This window comes from Pararge aegeria, chromosome 16 (genome assembly GCF_905163445.1).
Source record: "Pararge aegeria chromosome 16, ilParAegt1.1, whole genome shotgun sequence".
NCBI lineage: Eukaryota > Metazoa > Arthropoda > Insecta > Lepidoptera > Nymphalidae > Pararge > Pararge aegeria.
The window spans coordinates 297,309-319,782 of NC_053195.1; the positions used below are offsets into that span (position 1 = coordinate 297,309).

The window sequence follows — 22,474 nt, forward strand, 5'->3', positions numbered from 1 at the left end:
ACAGGTTGGCCCGCTACCATCTTAGATTTCATCACTTATGGGTAAGATTAAAGACAATAGCTAACTTACATAATTTAACTTACACATTATAGTATACACAAATAAATGATATACAAAGTCCATACTTCCCTCAGTTTATATTTTAATTTGAGCGCCATTGGCCGCTACCACAGACCAGTAAATACTAAGTAAGCTGCCGCGCCCCGCCATAGACTGATTAGATTTTCCATAATAATATTATTCTCTGTGATTATTCTCTTTGCCCCACGCCAAGTTTTTTCGACCTTCGTAGTATCTTCGTAGGTAATCGCGCTTTTCAACTATTGACTATTCGTGTTCACCATTGTTATTTTTCTGAGTTCGCTATTCGGTAGTTATTGATTTTTAGTAAGAACTAAGAAGAGTACGAACTAAGAACCCCGAAGCACCCGAAGTCTAAACCTCTGATTCCGGAATCCGGACATCTTGTGCATCGTTTTTCTACAGACATGTGAAGTTTTACATTAATTTTTCAAGAGAGAAGAGAAAACAACGAAAGACAGCAAGATGCATCGACGAGGCGGGAAACGAATTCGTATGGATGATCCTCCTCCGGAATACGTAAATCCTATGACTCCTGCAACTCCGATTACTGATTATGGAGTTCCGCCTGATGCCGAGCCGATGCCTCTGATCAGACAGAGTTATGCGAGAATCAGTGCGGTGTCAAGCTATGCGTTGGCGGAAGCACTTCGTGAAGAGCCGGAAGAAGTGGCTGAGGAGGAAGCGCGCTCTCCGTCTCCGGCCCCGACCAAGAGGATTACGCGCAGTCGCGGTCGAGGCGGTGACGGGGGCTACGTGGGGCGCCTGGCCGAGTCTCCGCCACCTCCGCCGCTGCGGCGCCGCGGTCGCGGCGGGCGCGGACGCGGTCGGGGCCGCGGAGCAGCGCCTCCCCCGGCCTACTCGCCGCCGCCCGTGCTGCTGCCGGGCGATGACGAAAACAGTCTCTACAATATACTCCGCTTTAACAAGACTGCTATTAACGTAAGTTCTTTAGAGTTGAAGTATTATCACATTTAGTTCTGCATTTTCCGATACCAACCTCATCTGATTGCGAGTTTTGCATTGATTGGTCATTAAAAATACCGGGAGAGCAGCAGAGTAGTAGCCATTTCTGTTAGTTAGTTACCTTCCATAGCTGGTTATCCTTTAGCCTGGAGGGTCAGCTATTGGTAAAGAGAATGTTAGATACAGTTCAGGTGGTTATCGTAATACTGTAGGCAACACTGCAGATATAGATTTATGAGATTAGGAGTAAGGAATTATGTAGACTTATTTATAATTAGTAGGATTTAGTGCTTTGGGACTCTATATACTATCATGAATAAGTAAGGAACCATTGGATAAAGTAATATGGGTTAGTCAAACAAAACTTATTTAAATTTGACTATTTAACTTCCAAAATTTCAAGTCAGCTCAACATAAAGTTTTAAAAAGAATATAGGAAAACTAACAATTGTTGTGTTAACATCACCTTTTTTAGTAAGAAAAGTAACTTGTAAACTTATAATAGTGTGAGTTATGGCCGTTTTTGTGTGAGCTTACCTATTTCTATTGGTTATTTATAGTGGCTTTGAACGCAAACCACGGATATGTATCATCTGTGTTATATTATGACTTGATACTGTGGGGAAACTCTGTTTATATTATGAGGGCATTTTGACTTCAAAAGTAATGCAAACAGGCTATTTATAAAGCTCTTTTTAGGAAATTAGGTATTCTACCACTGCCTTGTATGTATATAAGAGATATTAGGTATTGGTTAAGCATATTTTTATGCTTTCGTCCACTAATTCAATGACCCGTTGCAAAAATACGAAACTGCAAAATTTAAAAAAATGTATTCCTGTGTTATTTAAATTGGAAATAGAAATTCCCGATGCGCGACCTCTTAATAATAATATTAAGGGCTCTGCTTTTTACAGGCGTCTTTTCACACCTACTCATTGCCGTTTTTTTTTTAATCAGCCTAGTATACATGTTGGCTTCATTATCCACTCTTTAGTTCCAAGACATCAATATTGTAACTTTAACTTACAGCAAGTTGTGGACATGTGGATAGAAGAATACAAATGCAACAAGGAGAGTGCTCTGGTGCAGCTGATGCAGTTCTTCATCAACTCTTCTGGCTGCAGAGGCAAGGTCACCCCGGACATGGCCCAGATGGACCATACACTCATCATTAAGAAGATGACACAGGAGTTTGATGAGGTTTGACTATTCTTATATTACTAAGAAATAGGTTTCATGGGTAAGAGTCAGTACAGATTCATATACTCCACTATTCTATTATAATTAACATACTTTTTGTTGTATAAATATTTAAACTGCATATAATAATTTCGGCACCAACAGGATTTGGACCTGCTACTAGATACATATAAATACTTTTTGTTTTTATTTATGCTTTAATTTAATTGAAATAATTGCTATTATTTTGTAACATTAATATTTCAAAATAAGTACAAAGATAGGTTATTTGTAACAATGGAATAATTTTAATACTTAACTGATTTAGGGAACTAGTTATTTAGGATGGATGCAGGTACAGCACAACTTATATTCAAATCAATGCCAATACTGATGCCTTTTCTTTCTTTCCTTTTCTAGTTATCTTTAAAAACATTAAATAGAAAGCTACAATTTTTATCTTATTTACAATTCTTGTAGTGGCGGTTTTTTACAGTAGGTATATAAATTGCCAAAACTGAAACATTGCTTTATTTTACTAAACATTTAGGCATACTGTTAATTAGAAAATATAGTTGAATAACAGAAAATAACATTTACACCATGTTCCACAATAGAATAGTTTAAAATATTGCAACAATAACTGCCGGTCACGCTTTCACCTTTAGAAACTACATTTTCAGCTACTATATCATTGATATCTTACATTGTGTATGTAATAATGTTATTTATATATTTTATTGCAGTAGTAACTGATGACATGAGTACAGCTTGCCTTTGCACAGTCAATAACCTATCTGGATGTCATTTGCATAAATGACACCTAAACTAAAACTAAATTATTGTTAATCATTATTATTGTTTACAGGAAAGTGGAGAATACCCCCTGATTATGTCAGGGCAAACATGGAAAAAGTTTAGGTCCAACTTCTGTGAGTTCATACAGACGCTGGTGAAGATGTGTCAGTACTCTATCATCTATGACCAGTACCTCATGGACAATATCATTTCACTGCTCACGGGCTTGTCTGACTCGCAAGTGAGGGCCTTCAGACATACTGCAACATTGGCTGGTCAGTATTGGTGGATTAAATGTTGTACTAATATAGCTGCATCATTATTTTAATTAGCAATGTTCTGCCATTATGGCCGTCGGCCCAATCAAGCCTCAAGAACAAGCAAATTTGCTTCATACACTTCCTGTTCATTGTCCCTAAATTTTGTTAGCATGATACATTCTAAAAAAAATGCCTTAGTGTAATTTTATAGCTGCTATAATTAATATCTTGCAAAGCTAAGTCACCTAATAGTTTTCTTGAAAAATTTACCTTTATGTGCCCCTACCAACTACCAATTTATGTTCATATTAGACATTGGCACAATATTTGTCCTAGCAATCCGCCCTGGCTTAGCACGGGTGCAATGTAGATACTGGGCAATTTGAATTTGGAGTAATCCATAATTAAATTCTGTAGTACATTATTTGAATCTATCTTGTAAGGTTTAGCCAGCACTCGGCCCGCTCGGCCGGCAGACCTCGGTCTGGCCGCCGGCCGAGCGGGCCTGGCTGAGCGTGCCGCCGTGCGCAGTGATGAAGCTGATGACGGCGCTGGTGGACGTGGCGCTGCTGACCAGCGTGAACTGCGACAACTGCCTGCGCCAGTACGAGGCGGAGCGGCTCAAGGGCCGCGACAAGCGCGCCAGCGAGCGCCTCGAGGTGCTGGTGGCCAAGCGCCAGGAGCTGGAGGAGAACATGGAGGAGATCAAGAACATGCTGTCCTACATGTTCAAGTCCGTGTTCGTGCACCGCTACAGGTGAGGCGGCGCTTCCTCTCGACCCGACCTATCCGAGCCAGCAGCCGGGGCCCGCCGAACCGATATGTTATCCTGTTCCGTTCTGCCCGCATTCTTTTTAAATAGCGAACTGTTTGTTCTCCTGGGATGAAAGTAGCCTTCAGTTAGGGTGTGAAGGAAGGGCAAACAAATACACTTTCGCATTTATAACGTATATTGGTGAATCCATTATTATTGTGTTTATTTGGGTTGTATTATTGGGGTTTTTAATTTTGTTGTACTTTACAAGTAAGACAAAGTGGACTTTAAATTATTTTAGAGTATAAACATGCGATAATTTAGTTAATTTCAATTTCGAAGTGCAATAACTAGTCGGGCAATCTCGCACGAAATTCACGCGAGTTAAGCCGTCAGTACGGCATCGAAAATGAACTGGATCACCTATAGAAATGCAATTAATAACAAATTTTCCAAAGGGACACTTTGCCGGACATCCGGGCCATCACCATGTCCGAGATCGGCAACTGGATGGAGAAGTTCCCCGCCCACTTCCTGGACGACCTGTACCTGAAGTACATCGGCTGGACCCTTCACGACAAGGTGGGTCGCGCGGGGCGGCGCCCCGGCCGCGCGCAGGAGTAACCCCCCAACCCCCCACCCCCCCGCAGGTGGGCGAGGTGCGGCTGCGCTGCCTGCAGGCGCTGCAGCCGCTGTACGAGTGCGAGGAGCTGAAGGGCAAGCTGGAGCTGTTCACGTCCAAGTTCAAGGACCGCATCGTGTCCATGTCGCTGGACCGCGAGACCGACGTGGCCGTGCACGCCGTGCGCCTCGTCATCGCCATCCTCAAGTGAGCAACATATTAATGTTATATTGTAGAGACTGCCACGACTTGCGATTAGAAAACTAAAATGTCAGTTAGAAAGAGAAAAAACGATTAAGAAGAGAGACATGAGAGTATTAGCTGCAAGATCCATCGAGCTGTGACATGAACTAGCCGAATCTATGCATGCTTATGCTATGTTAATGCACATAGCATTTACAAAGCGTCATGTTAACTTAATTTGACAAAAAACCTTGTTCAGTTATTTATGCAACTGTTGTATAATAAGGGGTGTTAAAACAAGAATGTTCTCTTCAGCAATTAAAAAAAAAACATGCAATAATATATTAGTACAGCTATTGGATAATCGCCTCTCACATTTCTGTATGTATTAATTCAAGTTGTGTTTCTTCCGTTATAGCAATATCAAACGAGTGTTTTAATATCTACTTATAAACATTTGCATACAAAACTTTAGTACCCATAATATGAACTCTATATTAAAGATTTCGAAACAGGTGGCTTCCTGCTAACGTTCAAACTGCTTATTATACATGACTGTACATAATCTAAGTTTTAATGAACGAATAATCCACTTGAATATATATTATTAAGTCCCGATCGCGATGTTAAAAATATCGAAGAATAATGGCAGGGATTTGAATCGCCTACTTCATTTTAACGGGGTGCGGCGTTCTGGTAGTGAAACGCGCGTGAATGACAATGTTCTCTGTTTTAAAATTCATTCAAATATTATGACATAGTGTTGAGAATGTAGCTGTCTGTTGAGGAAACTCTTTGCGCATAAAAAAACAAAGGAATATTATAAAATACAGTACAACGTTACATCATCCGCTTGGATGATATTATAATTGGTTATTAATAAGTTTACTGTTTCAGCATCTGTTATAAAAGATTTAAAGCATTGGAATACATAAATACAAAAATAAGTATATAGACAGAGTATATCTATGTGAACAACCTTAGCTATGCCGATGATAATGTTGGCCAGCTCCCTCAATCAGTGCATTACGTGCTTGCGGCATGTGAGGCACGCCATGGGTTACAGTCAGTGGCGTGCATAGAGGGTATGCAAAGGGTATGCAGAAGTTTATTGTTATTAGGTTCACAAAACAGGTAATAACCAAAAGTAGATCTAAATATAAGTAATAATAAGCTTTGTTCTAAGCTACAACCCAAAGTATGTGTACACAACTTGGAATTAAATTAAAAAAAAAGAAACACTTAAATAATAATATATATATTATTTCCCTAAAGATTATGTGGAATAGTGCTTAATAACTTGATTTTTAAAAATATTTATCCTTTTGTTAAACATGTCAATATTGTGATTACTTTATACTAAATCATTATAAAGGCGGCACATGCGAACGATGGGATTGTAAAAGGAAGTATTGTTCTTGTAGACACTTGGTTCTTGTAGGGCAAATGGTTTAAAATATTTTAATCTGGTATTAACGCGAGTATTTATAGTAATGAGCGAGAGCAAGAGAGAACCGTATAAGAAGATCAAATGAAAGTATATTCGACGAAATTGCAAGCTTTGCATCCCAAAGTGTACAAGCCTGTCATGGTAAGTTGTACGTTTACGGCCGAAGTGATGTCGATATGACAATATTCGTAAAAATTTTTTTTGAACAGCTTCTAAACGATCGCAATGAATGGTATAATACGGTGACCATATTAGTGAGTTGTACTGAGAGAGATAAAATGAAGGCAATCTCCAGTGAGGGAGCCGAGCGCCCACAGTTAGTACCGACGGCATACAGGATGCACCCGGACGTGCTGACGGACAAGGACTGCGAGAACGTGTACGAGCTGGTGTACTCGTCGTGGCGCGGCGTGGCGGCGGCGGCGGGCGAGTTCCTCAACGTGCGCCTGTTCCGCTGCGACGACGCGGCGCCCACGCGCTCGCGCCGCGGCAAACAACGCCTGCCCAACACGCCGCTCGTGCGCGACCTCGTGCAGTTCTTCATCGAGTCCGAGGTCAGTGCGCTGGGTATACTGGGACTACAACACGAATGGCATTTACGTAGTCGATGGCGAAAATTACAAAATTTGAATTAAAACTAAAATAGGAAGGCCAACTTTGATTTTAAAATAGACGACTTTTCGTAGTGAATGGCCTTAAAAACGTCGGAAATGACACCACAAATCATTTGAAACTTGACGCCTTTTTTGTACTTTGGAAACTTAGCTACAAAAATGACACCCGTTGTGATGTATAGAAAGACACCTCATAAAAAGTTGTCGAGTATTTCTGGTAACACGCAAACAACACCGTTTATATAAAGAAACACTCAACTTTACTTGTTAAATAGGGTTAAAAAAAATCTTAGAATATATATGATTAAATTTGGGTTTACGCGTGTATGGTGCGTGAAATAGATGAAGACGCTTCTAAACCTAGACTAGACTTCGGTATGAAAATAGAAACAGCCTCTTATCGTGCGGACGCCCGCGTCTAGCAGTCGAATATTAGACTATAATGGGTCGATGATATTGTGCCAACTTGCCCATGAGTGCATGCTAGAATGTACAACTTTCCGGTTCTCTCCCCAGCTTCATGAGCACGGCGCCTACCTGGTGGATTCCTTGATAGAATCCAACCCAATGATGAAGGACTGGGAGTGCATGACTGATTTGCTGCTGGAAGAAGCCGGCCCGGACGAGGAGGCACTGGATAATAGACAAGTAAGCATGAACGATTAATACGAAAAATTGTTCCAAGCTACACGTATCAACCCCTCGTTGGTCGCCCTGAATATATATTTTTAGTAATGTATTATCTTTATACTATCAATCTACATTTGAATTGAATAATTCAATTACATTACCCGAAATATTTTAACTATAAAATTGGTAATGGCAGTTGTTCAGTCCTGCGTCTGCGAAACGGGACAAGTTTCCAAATGGATGATACTATTTCAATGTGGTTGTTTTCTGTGTGAAAGTTGACATAATTAAAATGGCTCTTAGATATAATTTATGAACTTGTTGTGAACATCAGGACGTGGGACGTGCTGGGGTAGTGTAAAGCCAGCTCTAATCCAATAAGCTCTAAAATGTAGGACCGCTTAGTTTTGTAGTAGGAAAGCTACTGGGTTTCTATAACAATATTATCACAAATATCATTTATTTCAAATAGTTTGTAAGCACTTTTGAAAAGTCAAGTCCACCATTAGTTTGGAAGGCAGATTCTAGAAGAAGCCAGCGAGAAACTCAGCAGATTGCTCTTTTTCAACATTATTTTACAGTACTCCACAAAGGATAAGAAAGCGGTTTTCGTATATAACTGGTAAAATGTCGTGCCACTGTGAATCAGGAGTCGTCGCTGATCGAGCTGATGGTGTGCTGCGTGCGCCAGTCCAGCACGGGCGAGCCGCCGGTGGGGCGCGGCGCCTCGCGCAAGCACCACCAGGTGCTGTCAAAGGAACAGGCCAAGGTGAGCTCCTGCCAATAGACGTCTTATAGCCTCAGAGGGTTAAGCAACTTCTCCAAAAAGCTGTTTCATATTAATGGATGTGTTTTTATGCTGTAAGCTTGCCGACTATCAAGCCTGATGTGTTTTTGCCTTGAAGATACTTATTTTATTTTATGTATTAAGGCCCAAACAGTATACTTAATACTTAAAATTAGTACAAAGAAAATGACACATACACCAATTAAGTAGCCGCTAATAAATCTAACGAAATACATTAAAATTGACAGCAAACTTATAACATAATTATGAAACTTTAGAATATGTATAAACACATATTATTGACAGATAACGTAAATAAGGGAATACCCTTATTAACAATATCCATCCAATCCAAGTGGATATGTGAAAACATAAGTAGAACATTTACGTAGAACAATTAGAAGTTAGAATTTAGAATAAAGATGTTTTTTTAACTGAGCAAGAGTAAGATTAAATAAATCTAAATCCGAGAAATTATTATTATAGCTTTGAGTAGCTCTATAAATGTAACTATTAAGAGCGTATTTTGATCTGACTAAGGGCAAATAAAATGGAGGGGATTTTCGCCTAGATATAATATTCTTTGGACAAACAAAACCAATTCTACTAAGTAGTTTTGGAGTATCAATTTCATTCCTTAAAATTTTAAACAAAAAAACAATATTACGAACCTGTCGACGAGCCTGGAGGGGTTTCAGACAGTCTGAAGTAAATGGATTCTGCCTGGATCCCAAAAACGATACCTCAAGTGCTTAGACAATTTGTTTTGCAAGTTATCTAACATATTAATATAAATATTGTATCTCTGATTCCAAACAACAGAGCAATATTCCAATAATGGTCTAACCAAAGAATTGAAAAGAAGTATAAGAGTATTATAGTTTTCAAATTCTCTTCCAACTCTCATGACAAAACCTAATAGACGGTAAGCCCTTGAAACAATATCCTCAATATGGGTTTTAAATGTTAATTTAGAGTCAAGTGTAACCCCTAAATCTCATATAAAATGTACTCTTTCGACTAATATATTATTAAGATAATAATTCCTTGTGATTAAATTCTTATTTCTACGTGAAAATGAAATAACGTTACATTTTCTTACATTTAGCTGTAAACGATTCAAGTGACAATATGCACACAATTTATCAAGATCATATTGTAGGGCATCACAATCAGCTTCGTTGATAATTATTTTAAAATTTTTATTATCATCAGCGTATAGAAGACAACTAGAATTTGAAAAAGTTTGGGCAACATCATTTATAAAGATATCAAAGAAGAGAGGACCAAGATGTGACCCTTGCGGGACACCTGATGTTATAGGCATGAATGATGAACAGAAATCTTTAACGGCGACTGCTTGGCTCCTATCACGCAAATAGGACTCAACCCAACGGAGTAGGTCACCATGAATACCAAACTTAAATAATTTGACTAAAAGCAACTCATGACTAATTTTGTCAAATGCTTTCGAATAATCAGTATAAATGCAATCCACTTGGTAACCACTATCCATAGCTAAAATAATTTGATCAATAAACTCACACAAGTTAGATTCAGTTGATTTTTTACTAACAAAGCCATGTTGCTCATTAATTATGCGAGGTCGGGCTCTACTATATATGGAGTCATAAATTATTTTCTCAAACAACTTGGGTATTATAGAAAGTTTCGAGATTGGGCGATAATTCTCAATGTTGTGCTTGTCACCAGACTTATAGACTGGTATGATAAATGATTTCTTCCAGATGTGTGGCATTTTGCCCATATTTAATGACAAGTTAAAGAGAACAGACAACGCGACGGATAGGTGGATGCGACATTCTCGTAAAACATTTTGGTGGTATACCATCAGGACCGGTGCCTTTAGTAACGTCTATTTCTTTTAAATATAAAGATACTAATGAAGGTGAAATATTTACAGAGTTCAAATTTACAGTGTTGTTACATTCTGTTTCTTCTGGAGCGCTAGTAGACCCGTCAGATTCAAAAACAGAATGGAAGTATTTATTAAACAAATCACAAATCACACTACCTTGGGATGAAGACTGATTACCAAAATACATCGTATCAGGAAAATAAGAAATATTATTCTTAGACTTAACATAGCTCCAAAAATATTTACTATTAATACGAATTTTTTCTTCAGCACGACGACGGTAAGAGATTAGACATGTTTCTTGCATATTCTTTTGCCGCAATCTTAGGAGGGAAAAGGTGTCATAGTCATCAAAATTACCGTATAGCTTCCATTTACGGTGGAATTTAAGTTTCTCATTAACTATCTTAATAAGAGGCCTACTAAACCACATAGGATACTTATTATTATCGTAAACTTTTTTAGATGGAATATACTTTTGTATAATATCATTTATTATATCATAAAAACATGATACAGCCATATCAATATTCCCCACATTTAAAATATCAATCCAATCGATACCGGCAAGAGCTGAATTAATTTCATTATAATCGGCAGCATGAAATAAGCGTACAACCCGCGGTTGAGAACTAAGTTGTGGCTCCGACCTAACAAGAAACTCTATATCTAGCACCGGATGATGACGATCAATGGCAGCCAAACAAAAATCAGTGGTGGAAACATTACACTTAAAATTAGCAATCACCAAATCTAGAATCCTACCCTTGTCGTTTCTTATTGAGTTAAACTGTTGTAGACTATTAAAGGATAAGAAAGACGAAAGGGACTCAATTAAAGGATTAGATATGTCACAGTAAAGGTTCATTGACTCCTTCGAATCAGTCCACTGGGCCTGACCAATATTGAAATCCCCTATGATTATAAATCTATCATCAGGATGTTCAAGAACAATATTACTCTACTTACTTAGAAAATATAGCAGCGTGGAGGGTGTTCCAAACCGTATTGAACAGAAATGTACGAAACATAACGAAATTTCAAGCGAATGGCTTGGGTGACAGCCAGTTAAGAGTGCCAACGTCGAAGAAAAACATCGTGAGGAAACCTGCATACCTGAGAGGTCTACATAATGTTCTCATGTGTGGAGTCCACTAATCCGCACTGGAGGAGACCCGTGTCCTGTGGTGGGCCGTTAATGGGTGATGTGATGATGATGATTGACGTGAGATGAAAAATCGTTTAAACAGTTGCATGTCTTTGGGACACTGCCACCTTACACATACAAATTCCACATTCAGTTGCTCAGCTCTCCCAATGCTAAGATTTGGAGTTTCATATAAAATCAATTGCACCTAGTGAGGTAGTTATTTTATTACATTACTTATTATATTTCCTAGCCTCGAATGTAAATATAATTCTAATTAATTGAATTCGTTTCTAAGTTTGAATGTAATGAAGTTGACGATGATGAAGTAACTTGTTTATATATAAATAAGGTTATCTTTACCAGCAATTACGTGCCAACTCCGGGACAAATGTAGTTGAGGGGCATTTAGACGTATGTTGTGTTGCCGCAGACGGTGAGCGACGACCGCGCCAAGATGACCACGCACTTCATGGTGACCCTGCCGGCGCTGCTGGACAAGTTCGGCGCGGACCCCGAGAAGCTCACGAACCTGGTGGCCATCCCGCAGTACTTCGACCTGGAGCTCTACACCACACAGCGCCAGGAGGGGGTGAGCAGACACACTGATGTTGCGTCAGTGCCATACACAGTCCTGTGTTTTGGAATTTCTATTCAATTGCTATTTCAATTTATTCAGCACAATACATAACGTCACATGTTACGGTAAATAGTTATAAAGTGGGTAAATAATTAAACTTTTGATAACAATAAATTCATATTTGCCAGATATTTTATTAAACAGTTAATAAATAGTTTTCAAGAAACAATTAAAATTATATTAAATTAACAACCAATTCATTATCGATGCACCACAATCCTACATGGACTCAAACGATGCAAAGATACCTTCCCAGGGGTCTTAGTCGTTATCATACATTTATAATACAATATTTAAAATAAATTTAATTTTATAATGTACCATATGTAACCAAAAAATTTTTTGAATTTCAAAACACGAATAAATCATCGTATAGTAGAGAAACCGATTTTATTGGGGATGCTGAAAATCTAAACTAATATTTACGGAGTAAAAGCATTGCTCTATGAGGGTTTTTTTAAATATTTTATTAAATAAATTCATTTACATTTTCAGTGTTTCTAGTAAAATCTTACAGATGGTTAACTATATTTATAGATATTGCGTATTTTAGTGTAAAAAAGTAAATTATTTTTCATAAATTTGCAGATTTATATGGGACAGAAGAGTTAGGATGTTTAATTTTTTTATATAAGGTTGACACGAGTCTGCTTTATTTCTATTCATATGCATTTTATATTATACGTATGCATTTTTTTGTAATATAATGTGCTATTTTTCAACAAAATAACGCCATCTCTTTAACCTCGTGTATCTGCTGTTTCGTCTGTTCCATTTCGTATGCGGAATAGGATTAAAAGTGAGAAAGTCGTGACAGTTTTGTTTGCGCATAACCACAATTTGTGCTCATATTTATTTTATTTTATAAAACGAACCAGTGAAATTCAAAAACAATAATAAAGTCCTAACTATACACACCGGCGTATTTAGCGGAACACAGAAAACAAATATTTTAAAATCTACTCACTACACTTGTTTTGTTATTTAAAGTTTCATTTGTTTTACTTAAAATGAGACCACGTTAAAAACGGATTTAGCGAGTAAAGGCTATTTGTGAAAAATAGTACATTATGGAAAATTAGCATTAAAAAAAAAACAAAATTGGTTGCCTGTAAAGTCGGTATACGGGCGAAAGTTTTACGTGACAACGACTTTGAGTGGTAAGATAATTTTAATGTGAATATTCATTCGTATAGTAGGAAGAAGGATGAAATAATAGTAACAATTTAAAACATTTATTTATACAAAGAATTATATTTAAAACATTAATTTATACAAAGAATCTCGCACTGAACTTCATATTAACAAAATTTTATTTTTACCTTTACACATACATACGTATTTATATACAAATATACATACAATAACTTGCAATACATTTGCGTACAATGAAACAGCGTTTACTACAAAGGGACGCGTACCTTTTACTTTTTATGTCTGTCTCTCTCGCTCTTAGGCGGGCTAACCATGCCCGAGTGGAAGGGACGCGTGCCTCTCACTCGCTCTCATTGTGAGCGCATAACGTGAGCGGAGCGTAACGCAGTTTCTTGGAGTGTCACCCGGCAAACCAATTTATAAGACGTTGTCACGTCAATAACAATTAATTAAGTTAGAAAAAAAGGTGATTAATATCGTGGAAGTTCCTATCCGTCTACGTTGTTTTCTTGATTTGAAAATAAATCTTTTGAAATGAATTGGCGTATAACCCAGTGGGCTATATGAGCGGCTCGGCGCAGAACCTGTCGCTGCTGCTGGGCAAGCTGCGCGAGGTGGTGAAGGCGCAGACCGAGGCCGAGGTGCTGGAGACGTGCGGCCGCACGCTCGAGCTGCTGTGCGGCGAGCAGCACGCCGTGTACACGCGCTGCAACGTGGCGCGCGCCACCGTCACCGACATGTGCGTCAACCGCTACAAGGAGGCCATGGACGACTACCGCAGCCTCGTCGAGGGGGTGCGGAAACATTTCATGTCTTCGTAACGTCATTTGTGGCATCAAAAATAACATTGCCGTGGGATTTATATCAATTTCTCGTAACTTCAGTATCAGTCGCTTTATATATAATTATGACCTTCGACTCCCTACTTAACTATGCGAGAAGCTTTCGACGGATCGGTTCGAATGAAGTAGGGAGCCGAGCCCCTTCTTGAGTGAGGCGCTCGCGCCATTGGCCGCAGGGCGAGACGCCGGACGCGGACGAGGTGTTCAGCGTGATCAACTCGCTGCGCAAGGTGTCCATCATGTACATGTGCCACAACCTCAACGACACCAACATCTGGGACTCGCTGTTCGAGGACCTGCCCAAGTGCGTCAAGCAGAGCGAGACGCAGATGCCCGCGCAGGTACCTGGCTATCTTGACGAGAACTACTCTTAAACAAATTTGTCAGTTAACGCTGCCCGAAGGCGTTGATTGTTGAAATCCCAATGGAGAATATGACTTTTCGCTTTCAACTCTGAATTATAAATTGTTTGTTCCCACTTACATCACAAACTCCATTGTATGCATTGAGTGTGGATCGGTAACGCTGAATCAGTTCATTGGAAGCTTTCAACTGAACAACTAGCGTGTTTATCGATAAATAAATGTCATCATTTGAGAACTTCGTACGACAGACATTTCAAATTTTGCGTGTTGGCCGAAGCACTTAGAATACTTTCCTCTATATCTCGAGAGAACTGTTTTTTTTATAGTATTAATTGAAGTATTAAGCTGATGGCCCATTTGATGGGTAATGGGAAACCATGCTCTATAGTCAGAATAACACTTTGCAGGGCATGCAAGGCCTGTAACCTGTAACGAGTCGCCGTGTCCATCAATCTGAGCCGTAGGTTTTAATCCTCATGTGACTGACATTACAGCGTCAACATTTTCAGATCGTCACCCAGCATTAAAAGCATAGATTTAATATATAACTATAGATCGGCCGCGGAAAGCATGTGCGAGACCAAAAATGAAGAACCCGTGTGTGTGTATGATATTTTCAATTTCCCTCACAATGATGTAAACATGTATGAAACCCCGGGCCGTGCCGCGCAGGCGCTGGTGTACGTGGTGCGCGCGTGCTTCTACTCCGTGCTGTGGTCGCTGCACGAGCTGGAGGAGCGCGCGGGCGACGCCGCGGCGCTGCGCGAGCGCCTGCTGGCCTACGCGCAGCACTGCCGCGACATCGTGCGCGCCGGCGCCACGCCGGAGCTGCGCGAGGAGGTATATCTCGTTATTGAAGGGGGCCAGTGAGCATGAGACAAAACATTCTAACACTTGCCAACGTCATCCCCGTCGATGCCTTTTCGTCGATCGATCGCCCCACCGCCACCGCGGGTCGCGATCGGTCGACGTTTTCAGTAAAATCAGCCGACTAATACTCTAATAGAATCGTAAAAGTAACAAATTCTACATTGCCCGTGAAGTGTCCCGTCCCCATGGTGCCGCGGCGTGTTGCAGGCCTACACGAGCCTGTGCGACCTGCTGATCTTCTTCGCGGAGGCGCCGGCGGCGGCGGGCGGCGCGCGGCGCCTGGCGCTGGAGGCCGACGCGGCGCTGTGCGACCTGCTCAACGACTTCGTGCAGGAGTTCGTGTTCGTGCACCACAACTACGGTACCGACCGCCCGCGCGCACCGCGACCGACGCACGACGGCCCGGTGCAGGACTCGACACACTTGTTCATCGTGCTCGAACAAAACTAAAAACCTTCCTAAAAACTGATAGGCATACTTACTTCCATCATACATTCCTTAACAATTCAAATGTAATATTATGAAACCTTATTGAGCCGAATATTATATACACTACACACAATATTCACACACCGATATCCTCCCGATATTACGTATCCGCCCTAAATTCCATTTTCTTAAGAGACTATACATAAATGTGATCCTCGATTCCTGTAAATATGTAAAACACGTTGGATTACTGTGGGGTTGGCGGCTGTATGGTTTTGTGAACATTTTTAAAAACCCACTTGTAAATTAGGGAGTGTAAAAACTTACTTATAAAGTGGATTTTACACTTCCGCCGAGAGAAAGGACTGCATCGACGTGCCACCGAAATCTCATAGACATCGGAAGCGCCACACAAATGCGGGTGTATCACCCTTGTTTATTTGGCATTTCCGATGCAGTCGACGGGTGCTGCTGACACCATTATATCAGCATTGTAACCGTACCGTACGTAAAAATGCGTTTTAGCCCGCATTTTGGGGCAATGTACTGTCGACTTAATACACATGTATTTAGATCCCATGCTTCATCAGTGATAATACCTCGTGCGATCGTTATAAGAGTTTATAAAACTCTCCCATTTTCTACGAATCGCTTGCCCCCACCCATCATTAAGAATCATCTTGTTTTTAGCAGTACTAAAGAGATCAAGTCCTGACTGCATTATTCTGTTGAGTCTAGTTTCTACAAGTCTATGTCGAGGGCCCAGTCAATATTAGAGGTGAAATTATCGTACGAAGGGTCGCCCCAGGCGGGTCGACGATGTCGTGCAAGGTTTTAATCAGTTGAATTTTTGGTACGCTTTCATCCGGGTATAATTTCGAGATGCCTCGTCGCCACCGTCGCTCACTCGTGCGCTAGGCAGATGTAACGATGAGAAAAAATATGCATTATTTTCGTTACAACCGAACGCCCAGGAGGTACGGGGGCGCGGTCCGCGTGCCGGCCGATGGGCCGGCGCCGGGCGGCGCGTAACGTGCGTGGTTTGGTTGCATGTCGCGCGCGGCGGCGCCTCGGGACCTCGCCGGTAAGCAGTCGCTCTCGCTCGCACTCGAGCGCGCATTTTGCCTTAGTAATGCCGCGGCCCGCCCCGCCGCGCGCGGCCGGCGGGGCGGGCCGGCCGCGCCGATGATAATGCATATTTTTGTCTCGATCCGAGCGAACGCCGCGCGTCCTCGCCGCCCCGTGCCCCGCCTAACATTACTAAGGGAAAATTGTCGCGCCGCTTCTTCGTATCGATCCGAAGTCGACCGCGGAGCGCCGCGCTCGCCGCCGATTTCGGCTCGCCCTTTTATTTTATTAACACTTGAAGAGTTCGTGGTTTCTGAGCATGCGTCTTAGTGCTATGGCGAGCCCATCGGCACGCGCCGCCCCGCCGCCGGCTGTCGGCGCCCGCGCGGAGCTTTCCCGTAGGCGGTGGAGCGGCGTGTTTCAGATGAGCCATCCTTGCCATCCTTTTTGTTGCAAATTACATCATCGTTCTTGTTTTTCTGCATTTCTTTTTAACATCGGTTGAGGTTTGTCATACTCTGCGACTCGAGACTAAAGCTTGGGAAATAACAACCATCTTGGCATAGGCCCGCCCGCCCGGCCGGCCCGGCCCGGTCGCGGGCCACGTACGCACTAATGCGATGACAAACGGAGACATTTGACGCTTGTTATTCCTGTGAGAGTAGTTTTGACCGTAGTGATGCATGATTCATATAACGTAAACTAGCTGCGTGAGATGTATGGCGTTGAGTCACCGGTGGCGAATCAATTAGACCGATTGACTCGACCACCGGCCTCCGGCTTCTGACTAGCGCGTGTCACTCGACACTCCAACTTCTTAGCTTGTCACTATGACGTACCACGAACTGGCTTCTAGACATCCGTAAACATATTTTGGTTTCGAAGTGCAGTAGAATTCGTTTGTAATGATTAAATATTGTAAATATGAACGGTTAATTCTTCTTAGACAAATTATTTCATTTGTAAGAACTTGTTATTCTTGCCATAGCTACAAAACAAATTCAAGACACCAACGGCGACCCCCAGGGGAAAGGCATCGCATCGCCATCGCTAATTTTTTAGTCGATGTTGCTAAACTGAACAGGCAGTTTAAAACGAACTTACGTATTTTTTGGCAATTTCCGTCGTTGAAAATGATGACATTACTGGTAGATAGATCGCCGATGTAACGACTCGTGTTAAGCCTAATGGCAAAGCTATAGCAATAATATTCCTTAAATTTTGTATTAAAACCGAACGACGCACTACGACTACGTCTTAATAAACGGATTACACTGTACTCGTTTGGAACGCTTCGAACAACGGAAGCACCACGTGTGTCTGGAAGCCAGTGGCGCCCGCCCTCACGCGCCGCGCCTTGCAGACGGTCAAGACGAGAGACGTATCGAGGAGCTGCACAAGCGGCGCAACTTCCTGGCGGCCTACTGCAAGCTCATCGTGTACAACGTGGCGCCCATCCGCCGCGCCGCTGACGTCTTCAAGCACTACATCAAGGTATCGAGGATCCAGCCCCTTTCGGTCATGATCTTACATATTAATCATCTACCGGATTAGCTCTTCTAGTTTTTCTGTTGCTGATCACTGTGAATTCATTAAGATTACTGCACTTTCGTTCCACGATGCACGCATTGAGACTCAGGCCAGGCGCACATGAGCGCCGGCTTATGGTTTCTAAGGATCTTTAGTTATTATAGAAGCCTCGAGGAAACCGTTTCTCTGTTGTTGCCGAGCCGACCCGAACTCATCCTTGAGTTGAATGCACAGTAAATCATCCTCCTCGGCCTTTCCGTGCCTCACTGCTGGCTACAAGCCTTCTGTCTCATAAAAGAGAGAGAGCATTTACCCTTCGGCTTCGGGGTGGAGCGTGCTAACTGACCGAGGCCGTTGCAGTGCTACAACGACTACGGCGACATCATCAAGGCCACGCTGAGCAAGGCGCGCGAGATCAACAAGCTGAACTGCGCCATCACCATGCAGCTGGCCATGCAGGCGCTGTTCTGCGACATGCTGCAGAAGCACCCGGCGCCCACGCGCCAGCTGCCCGACTTCCTGGAGCTCAAGGTACGCGCCCGGTTTATTTTCAGTTAAATCATAATTTCATTTAGACCTTTTAAGTCGAGGTCAAACCAGCGCGTCCAGCTTACGCGGCGACATTTGCGCTCTACGTGCGGCCGACCGCAATGCTCGATGTGGCCATTCTTTATTGTTGCAAACAACGTAGGTGTTAAGCCTCATGCACCTGCAATCACACCGGCTCCCGCGTCCTTCAGACCGGAGCACGGCATTAAACAATTCTGCTTCGCGGCAGGAACAAGCGTGGTAGTGGTACTTCCCCTAAAAATTGGTTAACTGCGCAGGAGCTGGCCAAGCGCTTCTCGGTGATGTTCGGGCTGGACGCCGTGAAGAACCGCGAGGCGCTGACGGCGCTGCACCGCGCGGGCGTGGCCTTCGCGGCGCTGGACGCGACCGCCGCGCCCGCGCTGGCGCCGCCGCCGCACCTGCTGTTCCTGGAGCCGCTGGCCGAGTTCTCGGGCAAGCTGCTGCGCCAGGACAAGCGCACCGTGCTCAAGGTGCGCGCGCGCAGCCGTCGGGCCCGTGCTCCTGCCTCTTATTCAATAGTGGATTGCGATACGAGTGTGCTACATTGCATTTGCAGTCGAATTAAACGCGCAAGCCGTCAGCGAGCTCGATAAGGAAGCCGAGAGTGTAATGATCAATAAAAATGTCTTTCATACGATATTTTTCATCACACTTCCGAGTAAATAAAATAGGCTAAACTTTTTAATGCATTCTCAGAAAATTACTGATGAACATTTTTCTGGTTTTTTACTGAAAGTTTCGTAGACCGCTCTCAAGATTTTGGTGGCGACAGACACTCGCGATTCGTGCCTCAATTATTTCTGGCGGAGTGGAATCTGTTTGGCCTTCCAAATTATTCTTATTTCACACGCCCTTGAGAACATTATAGAGAACTCTCGAGCATGCAAGTTTGCTCTCGATCTTTTCCTTCAACGTTGATATGTAATTCCTTGAAACGCATGGAACTTCGAAAAATTTGGGGCCCGCAGCCGGTTCTCCGGTAAAATGTTTGTTGCGATTAGACCAGTGGGCAGCGACCCAACTTTCTTAGTCCAAGGTGTCGGTTCGATTTGGACCTGGAAAATGTTTGTGTGACGAACATGAATGTATGTTAAACAAAAAAATATTGATTAGTTATCTTAGTACCCATAACAAAAGCTACGCTTACTTTGGGTCTAGATAGCTATATTGTCGTAGTATATTTATTCATTAATTATTTAAAAAAATGTACAGCATACTTAATGACCCATACTTAATAATATAAATGCAAAGGAGTCTTTGTTTCTTTGTTTGTCCTAACTTTAGCAATTTTTTACATAGTATCATCCCGGGAAAACAGACGTTTCGTTCCCAAGGGCTATGTTAAAGACCGTAATAAACTGTACTGATGTACATCAGCATCAGCATTTTACGGTTTTACGGTACAGCGAAGCATACAGAGCGGAGCTGGCATTGACCCGCGGGTACCGCTCGCGTGTTGCAGTACGCGGAGTCGCGCTTCACGGCCGTGCAGTGGGGCGAGGAGTGGGCGCCGCTGCTGGCCTACCGCCACTCGCTGCTCACCGACGCGCCCGACGAGCGCCCGCCGCCCGCGCGCCGCCACTACACGCGCCGCGCCCGTGAGTACTGCTTCCACTCCCCGCGGAGGGCGCTGCTAGATCAAAATGTCAAGCTTATAAATATCATCCAAGCACGCAATACTCAACTCTGTATAGTCCAAATGATCAAAATATTTGAAGCTCCAACCTAATATCACAATGCACTTCCTTGGCGATCTTGGAATTAATAAATGCCAGCTCTGTTTTTTATTTTTATTATATTTGGCTTAAAACAGAGCTGACAATATTGCGCGTCTGGGGGCGCATGTCTGGGATCATAGATCCCAAGTCGCGCTCCGCGCTGCAGTAGCAAACCAGTTTCCCTAACAACTGGAGCCCGAGCTCCTTTAGAATCGCAAATCAAAGTGTCAATCTTTGTATTTTGTTTTTGTGTGTGCAATAAAGAATTCAATAATTATAGTATAACAGAATATCCATAAGATCCATTTTACTCTGATGTTCAAGTGTGAAAACGACGCGAGCGAGCAAATCTTGTACTAACGTACTATTGCAGGCGGCCAGAACGACGAGGAGGAGGGTGATGACAACGCGGACTCCGACCAGGAGCAGCCCGGGTGAGTGCGCCGCAGCGACCGCCTGCGGGCTTCGCGGCGCGCCAAGTTGCGACCAATCGCAAGACGCGCCCGTAAGAGCGAGCGCTGTGATTGGTCGCACGCAGCCCGCTAAGCGCACAGGTCGCACGCCGCGAGTGGCCCTCGCCTCACTGACGCACTGTGCGCCGCGGCGGAGGTAACATGTTTGTATCGATGACATGTTCTTTGTAAATTTGTTACTGGTGCCAATAACAATGCACTTAAATCTACAAACTTAACTATATTGGCATATCTTAACAGGAACACTGAGAAAAGAACACTTTGAAACCTGTCAATATAGTTAAGTTTATAGATTTACTACAACATAATTCGCACCACAGTCCGTTTAAAATAGTACTGAGCGGCGTGTTTGTGCGGTTACCTCTGCCGTCGCATTGAAGTGCCGTTCGTTTGTGAATCGCCCCTGGTGTAACTTAACAAGTTGACAAACTTTCTTTTGGTATAGTAACGTTGTTTAGTCCTCCATATAAAATAACAGATTTGAACTCATTTACGAAATCAGTTTACATGAACACTTACACTGAGCCTACAGAAGCAAATTTTGTGTAATTAAAAATAATTGTATTTGTATTGTATATATGAAGTCCATTTATATCTCAATCGTATTTCAACATTTGTCTCTTGAATTATAAATTATTACATTTATAACACAACACTGACTGTTGCATATTCTGTATAGTTCATAGATTTATAGACTTATTGGAAAATATGTATATAGATGTATTAAAGGTGACTATGAACATGTTGATATGAAATAATATGCCCTAAATACACATATATTTTTAATTCACACATATATTGATGTTTTTGATTATTAAATGATTCTCTTTATCACCAAGGCGTTGAACTAAAATTAGCTAATTTCACTCTCTCAATATTGGACTATATCCTTATTATTAATATAATTTAATATAATCTAGCGCCCTTGCTCCATCAAATTAAAACGAATCAATAAATGTATTTTTGCATCCTTGGTATTTTCCCCTTGTACTAGCTTTCATAAATTTTAATGCCTTCCTCAGATGTATATGTTATGTATCTTTGCTTTGCTGATATTATAATATGTATCAGTTTCGAGAGACATATAAACATGTAACTGCAGGAACACACAGTCCTGTATTTACAAGCATCACTTGAATTTCTTAAAGTTCTTGCTTATCACAGTGCAGGTTAAAACAATGTCATTTGTGGAACGTGCACTGTGCAAACCAAAAAGCACTGTGAGACCTTTAGCTAATGTCTGTGTATACGGGAGACGGGTTATTTACAATGTAATGTTTGTTATCTTGAGTTAAGTAGTAATGTAGTTTGATATAAGAGTAGTATAGGATATTGTAGAACCCGTTTAGAGCGAATCGGGTCAAATCGTTAAGCTTCCTGTTGAAGAAGTAAACTGTTATAACTGCGGATACATGGTCTGTAAGTAGATTATAACAAACGTGTGGACGCAAGGTAGACCCG

General features: G+C 42.0%; 1 protein-coding gene across 2 annotated transcripts; it reads left to right on the top strand.

Annotated features, from left to right (window-relative positions):
* The first annotated feature begins 273 nt into the window (after positions 1-273).
* Positions 274-21,790, top strand: LOC120630407 (cohesin subunit SA-1). 2 transcript variants are annotated; one of them, XM_039899632.1, is made up of 19 exons: positions 274-1,023; positions 2,080-2,250; positions 3,098-3,302; positions 3,819-4,044; positions 4,500-4,623; positions 4,692-4,870; positions 6,634-6,850; positions 7,427-7,558; positions 8,190-8,309; positions 11,787-11,945; positions 13,730-13,942; positions 14,167-14,331; positions 15,028-15,195; positions 15,433-15,586; positions 18,086-18,216; positions 18,613-18,783; positions 19,080-19,292; positions 20,229-20,420; positions 20,914-21,790. In XM_039899632.1, the coding sequence occupies exons 1-19, from the start codon at positions 547-549 to the stop codon at positions 21,151-21,153; spliced, it is 3,657 nt and encodes a 1,218-aa protein (XP_039755566.1). In that variant the 5' UTR covers positions 274-546; the 3' UTR covers positions 21,154-21,790. The 2 variants fall into 2 exon arrangements, with proteins under 2 accessions (XP_039755566.1, XP_039755567.1); XM_039899633.1 differs by having other exon boundaries at positions 547-1,023; positions 20,285-20,420; positions 20,914-21,115.
* Positions 21,791-22,474: the final 684 nt, after the last annotated feature.

Bases quoted from the DNA above. Each gene is read 5' to 3' on its own strand.
- LOC120630407 (XM_039899632.1), top strand. From the start codon at position 547: ATGCATCGACGAGGCGGGAAACGAATTCGTATGGATGATCCTCCTCCG. The intron at 1,024-2,079 runs GTAAGTTCTTTA...TTTAACTTACAG, and splicing joins TTAACAAGACTGCTATTAAC to CAAGTTGTGGACATGTGGAT. The intron at 20,421-20,913 runs GTGAGTACTGCT...GTACTATTGCAG, and splicing joins CCACTACACGCGCCGCGCCC to GCGGCCAGAACGACGAGGAG.